This window comes from Silurus aristotelis (assembly GCF_946808225.1).
Source record: "Silurus aristotelis genome assembly, chromosome: 20".
Taxonomy (NCBI): Eukaryota; Metazoa; Chordata; class Actinopteri; order Siluriformes; family Siluridae; genus Silurus; species Silurus aristotelis.
The window spans coordinates 7829418-7840282 of record NC_139593.1 but is presented as its reverse complement, the minus strand read 5'-3'; the positions used below and the strand labels follow the sequence as shown (position 1 = coordinate 7840282).

The 10865-nt window shown below is 38.3% G+C and overlaps 1 protein-coding gene across 2 annotated transcripts; it reads right to left on the bottom strand.

The window, feature by feature from the left end:
* Positions 1-385: 385 nt before the first annotated feature.
* On the bottom strand, positions 386-10486 carry pnpla4 (patatin-like phospholipase domain containing 4). 2 transcript variants are annotated; one of them, XM_083522863.1, is made up of 8 exons: positions 10412-10486; positions 9874-9989; positions 8265-8454; positions 7773-7867; positions 3261-3396; positions 2163-2228; positions 1685-1837; positions 386-756 (listed from the first exon to the last, which is right to left on the bottom strand). In XM_083522863.1, exons 3-8 carry the CDS (start codon positions 8442-8444, stop codon positions 622-624), a joined length of 765 nt encoding a protein of 254 aa, XP_083378989.1. In that variant the 5' UTR covers positions 8445-8454; positions 9874-9989; positions 10412-10486; the 3' UTR covers positions 386-621. The 2 variants fall into 2 exon arrangements, with proteins under 2 accessions (XP_083378989.1, XP_083378990.1); XM_083522864.1 differs by lacking the exon at positions 10412-10486 and adding an exon at positions 10348-10366.
* Positions 10487-10865: the final 379 nt, after the last annotated feature.

Below are 10865 nucleotides of genomic sequence, written 5' to 3'. Positions count from 1 at the left end.
CTGTAAAATAGTAAAAAATTACAATAAACAATTAAAATTCTCAATTGTTGGTTGTGATTTCCAGTGTATAAATATGTTTAAAAAAAATAAATAAATAAATAAAAAAAAAATATCACATACCCGACTAGAGCCATGGCACAAGCTCCAATTTCTGAGCAAATCTAAACGATTTTCATTGCTTGTTCGTTTGCCCACAGGCTGGCTGTTTTGTAATGCTGCTTGTTCCTCGTTACACAAATAAACCCTCTAAACCAATATGCTATTCCCCCAAACTCGTTTCATCACACCAGGACCACGCATTTCTACCAAACCCCCTCCTAAAAACCACTTCTTTATTTTATGAATTTTTTGGGGAAGTTGTAAAAAAACAAAAAAATTAAAAACCTATGTAAAAAAACTTTTATTTGTCAATCCAGACATTTCAGCAGCAACATATTGTGAGAGTGCACTTAAATAATACAATACATAACTTTAAAATTGACATTACTATGAAAAATGACCTCATACATAATAAACATGCCTAAAACGGTTTCTCATACAGACATTTAACAAGAGCAAAACACTTGAAAAAAACATTTATTATTATTATTATTATTATTATTATTATTATTATTATTATTTTTATGCCTGCGTCCAGCCCTCCGTTCTGAGAAAGCGCATTGTGTCCTGGTAGCCTTCCTGATGTAAGTCTTGCATTCGGCGGATGGACGGCGGGAACAAGGCCTGGTTCAGCCGTTTGATGTTCTCTGTGGAAAGCTGCGAGAAGAATCAAAGCGAGGGGCAAAAAAAGATCAGTGCCTTTGCTCAATAAGCACACTACTGCGTGTCAAATATATTTCTATAAAACATCAACGGCTGTTGCTTGAGGGCAGCGGCAGCACAGTAGACATGGCTGAGAGTTTAAATCGCAGGGTTAGAAAATATACTGCTTTGGCTAATAACTGGAAAAAATTGGAAAGCATTATGTTGCATTACAGCATGAAAGAAAACAAACTATCATGGATCACAGGCTTAATATTTTTAACCCCATATATACATTGAGATGTCAATAATAAACAGCCATTATAATAATATAATAATAAAGGGCTTATTGGAGGAAAAAATTAAAACATGGCATTTCTTCAACTGTTGTACAAATAAATCATACAAATAAATCTTCTGTTTTAACAGGAAGAAAGTGATAGATTGGAAAAGAAAGATTGAAAGAAATGAAATGAGCAAAAGATACAAAAAGATATATATGTCAGCTAGGAAAACAATGGAGAGAGGTTTGATAAAGTGATACTAATATACAGTGTGATGTACGAGGTGGGGTAAGAGATGGTAAAAATGAAAGAAAGGATGAAAAAAAGGGTACAGAAGGAAAGTACAAGGAATTTAAGGAGATGGTAGAAAGAAAGGATGAAAAGAGGAATGGAAGAAAAGAAGGAAGAAAGTGAATGGAAATAAGGGAAGAAAAAATTGGTGTGGAATTTAAAATGTTAGAAAAGAGGGTGGACGTGTTGAAGAATGGAAAGGATGAATGAAAAATAAATGGGATAAAAGGACAAGAGAAAGGAAGAGACTAATGTTACAATGGTACGGCTAATTACAGCTTCAGCTCACATCACAGACGTGAACGGACACTAAGACAATGCAGTGTAATCGAGGAGAAGGATAGTAAGCTAGTTAGAGGACGACTCACGGTAATGGTCATGTTAGCCAGGCTAACGTTCAGCTTCCTGTGACCCATGTGAGGCGGGCACACGTCCTGCAGCCCGCTGAACGGAGACACGGTGATGGTCCGACCAACAGGAAGAATAGGAAGACTGTCTGTGAAACCCCCATCCATCCATTTCTACTGGAGTAAAAAGCAAACGAGTTTGTGCACAGGAACGAGGTACAGATGATAAAAAATCATCCAGACTTAATATAAACGTCAGATACGCAGACACGTCTTCTGTCATGACTTAAACTACAGCGTCGAGTTCAGTGACTGACTTATAACGGTTGTAATTCAAGTCCAGTCAGTCAGCAACCACACACACACACACACACACACACACACACACACACACACACACACACACACACACACACACACACACACACACACACACACACACACACACACACACACACACACACACACACACACACACACACACACACACACTCTCTACCTGGCCCTGGAACTCCACTGGCTTTACTCCTGCATACAGAGGAACAAAGCTGCTGGCCAGAAGAACCTGCATCACAAACATAAGACAGACACAGCGATCAGAGAGAGAAGTCCAAGTCAGAAGAGAAGCAAACAGGTAATAGAATAAAGGAGTGTGTGTGAGAGCAGAACGAATAAAAGTTTAGCATTCAATTATAATCAAGGCGTTAAAAAAATGGGAACATTTACGTACTAGAGAGAAAGAGGTGAGAAAATGCAGAGTAGTAAAGAAGAGCAACAGTAAAAACAAATAAATAAATCAATAAATAAATAAAAATAGGAAAAAATTTAAAATGGTTGCATACCAATAAGGGATGGGAAGAGATGGGAGAGGGATAATGGGAAATAAAGGCTGTGAAAGAGAGATGGAAGGAAAGGAAGGAAGGAAGGAAGGAAAGAAGGAAGGAACAACAGAAGAAATGAGATGAAAGGATGGGAAGGACAACGGAAAGGAGATAAAAATAAAAGGAAAGAAGGAAGGCAGGAAGGAAGAAAGGAAGGAAAAAAAGAACAAAGAAGGAGATAAAAGGGAGGATAGGCAAGGGACAACAGAAAAGAAGAGATATAAGCAAGGGACAACAAAAAAAAAGACTGACAGAAATAAGGAGGGAGGGAAAGGACAACAGAAAGAGATGAAAGGTAGGAAGGATAAAGAGACAACAGAAAGGAAGGATGAAGGAACAACAGAAAGAGAGGAAAGGAAGGAAGGATAAAAGGAAAGGAACAAATGATTAAAAGAAAGAATGTGTGGAACAAAAAGTTAAAAGGAATGGGCGGGACATTAAAAAAAAAAGAAGAAAAAAAAAGATTGGATTGAGAGGAGACCAATACAAGAGAACAGGTATTATAAAGCGAAGCGAACGATAGAGATGGAGATGTAGGGAGTAATAGATGGACGAAGAGAGAAAAGAGGGAGTGTTAATAAAATCAGTGTGTCAGAGTGAAAGGTCATATTGTGTGTTAAATTACTGCTTATGGCATCAGTTAGTGATGTGCTGCCGTCCGTCCCCTCAGAGTCGATCTATTAATCATTCTCCGTTACCCGGATGAGTGCAGGTACCTTAATAAGGTGTTCTCTGGAGGGAAAGCTGGACACCATGCTGTTCTTTCCCGTCCTGCAGTTGGTCAGGGAGACGTGGAGGTGCTCGCTGGCCAACAGGTGAGCGTCACAAGGCAGGATGCGGTCGATGCCGCTTCTGGAGGCCGGGGACAAGACACACGCTCGTTTGTCATCTCTGCATAATTAACAACGCCGCCCGAGTTTCCCTAAACGCCATCCCATAATTACACAATCTGTTTGGCCAAGCTGCTTCAGTCACAACGCAGGAGGTGATGGAATTCACTTTCTTCTCCTCTCTTTCCACTCCTGAGACCCCAAACTCAGTTTCCTTCTAACAATTTATTTATTTATTTATTTTTTAACAGATATTTTTAAATTGCAGTGTCAGCTTTATCTGTGTTCACATTTAAGCACAACACACAATCCCCCCCCCAATCCACACACACACAGATCGAATTTTTTTGAATCCAGATCTCTTCTCCGACATGCCTAATATGGCTGTGCTGAGAGATATTCTCTCGCTCGATGTGCCCAAAACGGCATCGCTGATTCATATTTCATGGCTCGGGCGAAATGAATGCGATCTGGAGGACGTGCATCTAGTTACCTCAAGGTCAAGACGCTCCTGTTCTCTCTGAACACAACGCATATAAACAATTATCTTGTAACCGCAAAGCACAAGGACGTTCTCTACGTCTCCTCTCTCTCGCTCTGACATCAAATGATGCTGCTATTTAACTTGTGTGTGTGTGTGTGTGTGTGTGTGTGTGTGTGTGTGTGTGTGTGTGTGTGTGTGTGGCATGTTTCTGTCAGGGAGAGACAAGAGAACATAAAGACATGGGTGGATGGATGGAAGGATGGGAGGGACAACAGAAAAAGACAAGGAAGGAAGAAATGGACAACAGAACATGAAGACATGGAAGGATGGATGGATTGATAGATGAAAGGAAGGAAGGAAGGAAGGAAGGAAGGAAGGAAGGAAGGAAGGAAGGAAGGAAGGAAGGAAGGAAGGAAGGAAGGAAGGACAAAAAAAATTTAAGGAAGAAATGAATAAAGACTGGACAACAGGAAAAAAAGAAATGGAAGGAAAGAATAAAGGAAAGAAGAAAAACAGGCAGAAAGGAAGAGAACAGAAAGAAAGATGGAAGGAAGGAAGGAAGGAAGGAAGGAAGGAAGGAAGGACAAAAAAAATTTAAGGAAGAAATGAATAAAGACTGGACAACAGGAAAAAAAGAAATGGAAGGAAAGAATAAAGGAAAGAAGAAAAACAGGCAGAAAGGAAGAGAACAGAAAGAAAGATGGAAGGAAGGAAGGAAGGAAGGAAGGAAGGAAGGAAGGAAGGAAGGAAGGAAGGAAGGAAGGAAGGAAGGAAGGAACATTAAAAAAATGGAAGTAAAGTAAATAAAGAGATGAAACAGAAATATGGAAAAAAAAGATTAAGGAATGGAAGCAAGAAAAAAATAAATGCTGCAGAATGAAAAGGGGGAAAAAATGAAAGAAAGAAGGAAAGAAAGAAATAAAGAGGATACAGTAGGGAAATGGGGGGAGACTTGTGAGTAAGAGTTGGACAGGAGCGATCAGGTTAAAGTACAGACTTATTGGTCTGTTTTACGAGCCGTGCTGCATCAGGACGTGTGGGACGTGTGATAATTGTGGCACAATAAATGGAGGTTGACCCACCTGCTTATTTACGCTCTAAACTTCAAGAACCTTAAAACATAAACAATAGTAGACGATGAAGACGAGTTGATGAAGTTACAGTACAGCGTACACGAAACACAGAGCAGGTGTTACCATGTGGTCCACTAACATACGCACACTCCATGTGTCTATATAGAAATTATCAAAGTCGGGAGAGTCCCATTCTTTTCTTTTCTTTTCTTTTCTTTTTTGGATACCTGCAGCAGTGGGGGGCGGTCAGGGGCAAGTCTTCTCTGACGGTCTAAACACTATCAAAATCACTGACCTACATTTACCACCTAAATTCTAATATTTGTTCCATAAAATGTTATTAACAAAAATGTAAAATATTTTTTTAATATAAATATTTGTTCCCCCCCAATAAGAAAAAACTTCTGGGTTTCTCAGGAAAAAAAACCTAAAAGCACCAGCTGTGTTTATTTAAAAGAAAAATCCTTAAAATGATAATTATACTGTTTACATTGTTAATTTTTTCACCTCAGATTATATAGAGAGTCTGCCTGCTAACTCCCGGAGTATATGCTGTTACTATAGAAACAATAACCTATAAAATAAGTGCTTTAACATGTCATAACCAATCATTTTACAGTGATGCAAACCTACCTACCGATCCCATTCAAGCATTCATATTCCAATAATCACTCGATTATCCAAGTGATGCAATCTGTACAATCAACACAACACAACTGGAACAATACCCAGATAATAGTAATTCTATTCTAATAGTAATAGTAATAGTAAATCCATTCGCTGGAACATTATTTTAGACTAACAAAAACACAAGCATGGGGACCAAAACCTTAACCGCCACTGACCTCAGTTACTTGTTACACTCTACTGGGACATGTAGATATCTTCTTGTTATGGTAACACAAACAAGAGCCAAACGCATTTCTGTGCAAGTGCTTATAGTTGCATCTGATTTAATGGGTACTTTAGTATAGATATAGTATAAATTGACAGAAAAAAAAATCCTGAACCTACTGTACAATATACAGTATGGACAAAAGTATTGGGACACCTGTCTTTTCAGTCATATGTTGTTCTTCCTGTACCACAAAAAACAACACAGTGGATTCATGTTTATTTTTGTATTTAGAAAAAACCAGTTTTTATGCTGGTCGTATCACAGCGGATCATCCGTCTCCACACCCACCCTGTCCTCTACATCTGCCTCTTTCACCCCAACTTCTTCCCTCCCCACATCCATAAACCGTCTCCTTAGCCTTCCTCTTTTCCTCCTTCCTGGTGGCTCCATCCTCAGCATTCTCCTACTGATATACCCCATGTCCCTCCTCTGTACATGTCCATCTCAAACCATCTCAATCTCGCCTCCCTCACCTTGTCTCCAAAACGTCCTACATGCACTGTCCCTCTAATAAACTCGTTTCTAATCCAAAAATGCTGTATTATATACAAACATAAATAGAAACATGTTTGGTCATTAACTGAAACTTTTAAACTAATACAGATTTAAAAAAACAGATTTTTGGACGTATTGCACAATCGCTTACACGCAGCAGAAGGTAGTTTGAAACATACATTTATCTAATTTTTTTGTCATTTATGTGAATACTCGCCAAGATGGATTTATTTTTTACATTATACATCATTTTGTGTGCGGGATTCAAGAAATAATGTGTGGTACGTTATGGAGGAAAGCACAGTGCATGTAGGGGATGTGGCCTTGATGAGTGTGCATGGAGACATTCAACTGAAATTGCATTTAATCTGATGTCAAATTCTCCTGCAAGAACTACATTTAAGTTCTCTGTTATAGGCTAACCTGCAATTACGTAAATGCACATTAATTCTCATGGAAAGTTTCCAGTCTTGACAATTCCTTGAATTTTTCAACCCAACTGTTACCACAATTTCAAATATATTTATTTTGGCAGCTATTGTATAAACCGTAATAGCCAATAACCGTTTTCAAAACAGTGCAGTTGTAAATCTATTACTCATTGTATTTTTAATAACGGTTCTATACTGTATATTAAGCATTCACAAATGTAACCTGTATATACTGTATAATAAATGGAACTTGTATAGATATAATATCTAAAGAGATGGCCAGGCGAGTGGCCCCAACATGGAGGGTAATTGAGCAATTATTGACAGCTGTATTTAAGTAGCTTTTGGGGTAAAAATTCATTTTCAGCACCATTTTACTGTAATTATTCCATTGCTAGTGAACAGAAGTGTTGAAATCCGAGAACACAGTGATATTACCTGGTTTTAAAAGCATAGTGTTCTTCATGTACATTCTGGAATGAGAGCTCATGCTGTTAAAAGCCCATTGTATAAGCTTCCATCACCTCATATATACAATACTGTGCAAAAGTTTTAGCAGGTGTGAAGTAATGCTATAAAGTTATACTTTTATATATGCACACACACACTACAGTTCCAAAAGTATTGAGACACCTGACCTTTCACAAAAATCCATACCGATCCATACTGATAGTTTTTCCGGCTCGCGTACCTTGATGGGAGTGGCCTCTAAAGGCGAATCACTGTCATCACGTGCTGTTTGTTTTTACACTAGAGATTGCACGTTGCACAGGGAGCGCTTTATTATAGTCATTAATTATAATTTATCCATATTTACTTCTATTAGCACATTTTCATGATTCAGTATTTTTTATATTGTTTTTGTAATGAAGTTCAGTACTATCTTAGTTTGTTCTTTATCCAGTATCTGTTTTAAAAAACTTGGTTGATTAACCGGTTATCGGCGAATACAATCCAACCTGAATATCAGTATTGGTCAAATCGGTTTGACCTGTAGTCCTGAACTCCACTCCTTACCTAAGCTCAAGCATGAAGTCGTATCCAGGCGTGATCGCACCGAGCTTCTGTTTCCTGACATTGAGGGCGAATTTGTAGGTGAATTCTTTGCAATGCTGTAGAAGAAAACAGCGGGTTAAAGGGTTTATGTAAACAGTCTGATCTAGAAAACAAACTAAAGCCTGAAGTACTTTAAATTTGTTTCAATATCATTATTGGTCAATGCTGTCAGTGTTGGTTGCATTATTGTTGTAGAGGTCATTGTAGTCTCGTTGTTGTTGACGTTTGCTGCTTCTTATGTCATTGTTTTGTTCTTTTCATTGTCGTTGCATCAGAGTTGCTGATTTTATCGTCACTGCTGTTTAATTTTGTGATTGTTGCTTTTATAACTGTTGTCTCTGCCATCATTGTAAAAATTAAGGCAGCAATACTGACAGTCATTGGCATCATTGCAGCGTTTAAACAGCAAGTCTCATGTCTCTGTTCCTTTCTGCTGTCGTGGTTAAACTTTACCTCGAGCTTGTCGGGAGCCGTGATGAGAACGGCGGCCACCAGAGCCCCAGCTGACGCCCCAGCGCAGGCTCTTAAACACGACAGCAGCCTCTGCCCATGTGTGAGGAAAGCTTCGACTGCGCCAAGATGATAGATACCCAGAAAACCACAAGCAGCAAAAGACAAGTTGACCACCACCATCACGGCATCCCTGCAGGGAAATCAGTGTGATTTACAGATTACTTTCAGCTTTCAGTCAAGCCGGTCCAATTTTATTGTTATTCCATGTACTAGGCACATACAGCGAGCTGAAATATTGCCTCTAGCCATCACTGTGCAATATACAAGACAAGACAGATGCTTTGTAGTTTGGATTGTATAAAGTGTAAATATTGCAGGCAGGCAGTTTCATTACGGCAGAGGTGCACAAACTTTCTTCTATGAAGCGTCAAAAATCATACAACAGAGCACCGTGTGCTGAAAGTAAATCTAGAATTATATTTAAATTATAGTTTTTATAATTCCTCTCGATCATGATTCAACAGAATTTAGAGAAACTTATAGTGCAATGAGAAACAATACAATTTGTCATACAATAGTGTTCAATGCCCAATACAGCTATTTGATGACTTCATCGAGAGACACAAAACAGATCCTGTTTTTTTTCAAAAGGCTATTTTGTTTCCTCTTCTCATATTCACTGATCAGGCATAATATTATAACATTAGAACATTATGACAGGTGAAGTGAATAACACTGATTATCTCTTCATCATGGCACCTGTTAGTGGGTGGAATATATTGGGCAGAATATGAACATTAAGTACTCATAGTTGATGTCAGAAGCAGGAAAAATGAGCGATTGTATGGATTTGAGTGAGTATGACGAGAACCAAATTGTGACGTCCATTCGGACCAGCGGTCCCCAACCTTTTTTGCGCGAAGGACCGGTTTAATGTCGGACAATGTTTTCACGGACCGGCCTTGAAGGTGTGGCGGATAATTACAATAATTACAATAATTATAATAATTAAAATAATGATAACCGAGTCATCATGACATGCATTAAGAGTGAGTCATAGACAGATGTGGAGAGAATCTGGTAATTTTCGGAAATAATGTAAGTTATGTATTCTTTCTGTGAGGCCCGGTACCAATTGACCCACTGACCGGTGCCGGTTCACGGCCCGGGGGTTGGGGACCACTGATCTAGACGACTGGGTCAGAGCATCTCCAAAACTGCAGCTCTTCTGGGATGTTCCTGGTCTGCAGTGGTCAGTATCTATCAAAAGTGCTTCAAGAAAGGAACAGTGGTGAACCGGCGACAGGGTTCGGCCGAGGCTCATTAATGCATGTGAGGAGCGAAGGCTGGTCCGTGTGGTCCGATCCAACAGATCCAACTCGTGTAGCTCAAACTGCTGAAGGAGGTCATGCTGTTAATGATTGACAGGTCAGAACTGTTTTGGCAGCAAAAGGGGGACCAACACGATATTAGGCAGGTGGTCATAATGTTCTGCCTGATCGGTGTATATATACGGCACGGCGGATTAAATCAAATGTCCAACCATCATATCTACACTACATCATATTTATAATTTATGTGGAGAAAAATTATTTAGTGCTGGTTTTACCTTCAATTTTTGCTTCTTAATCGCTTTTTTTTCTTCTTCTTATAGAAGTAGAGATGATTTAATCCAAGGTTTTTGCTTCCATTAAACTTCCAGGAAAGCAGGAACGGGAGAAAAGCCTAATGGGGACACATGATCAGACAGAATAACATTTTTAATTTATTACAATGATGCTATTTTGTGTCTAATTTATCAAGTTAAACAAAAGATACAAAGAATTATAGTTTAGGGAGAAAACTGCTGCAAATGATTAATTACTGACAAATTATGTACTTTGGAAGGGAAAAAATCTTGGGGATGTAATTAATAAAATCAGATGAACACTAAATACAAAATAAAATATTATCAAATCAAATATCTGTAATATAATATTCATAATTACATATTATAATAATAATTATGCATTCATTGTTTATTCATGATATCTAACGACATTTAAATTAATTGGCCAAGGTTTTAAAATGTGTTCAACTTTACTAATAAATAAATCTTGATGTTTTTTTTAACGTCAAAGTCACTCATTCAGTCCCAAATCACTGACCGTCCCTCAGCAAAGCGACCAGACCCCGTTCATGGATCATCCCACGTGTTTCCGCTTTACTTCCGGGTATGAAAGTTATGAACAGGTTTCACAATAAAAGGCTGAACTTATAACCGGTTATTAAACATGTCCAATGGTCTGTAATGCATACATGTGATGTAGTGTATTTAATATTTTATATACTGAAGATATGCAGATTTGATATAAATGATTAAGGTTTTGAGTGTTGTGTCTGAACAGCAAAAAATAGAAAGTTCTGGAAAAGAGGAGTAAAGATTAATTCTCATGTTTAGATTTATTATATTCATCTGGGAATATAAAATATATTGTACTGCATGCTTGCGTTGTATTATTGTGACCATTAGTCAGTGGTGGATGAAGTACACAAACCATGTACTTGAGTCAAAATAGAGATACAGTGGCTAAAATATTACTCCAGTATAAGTGCTCCCTT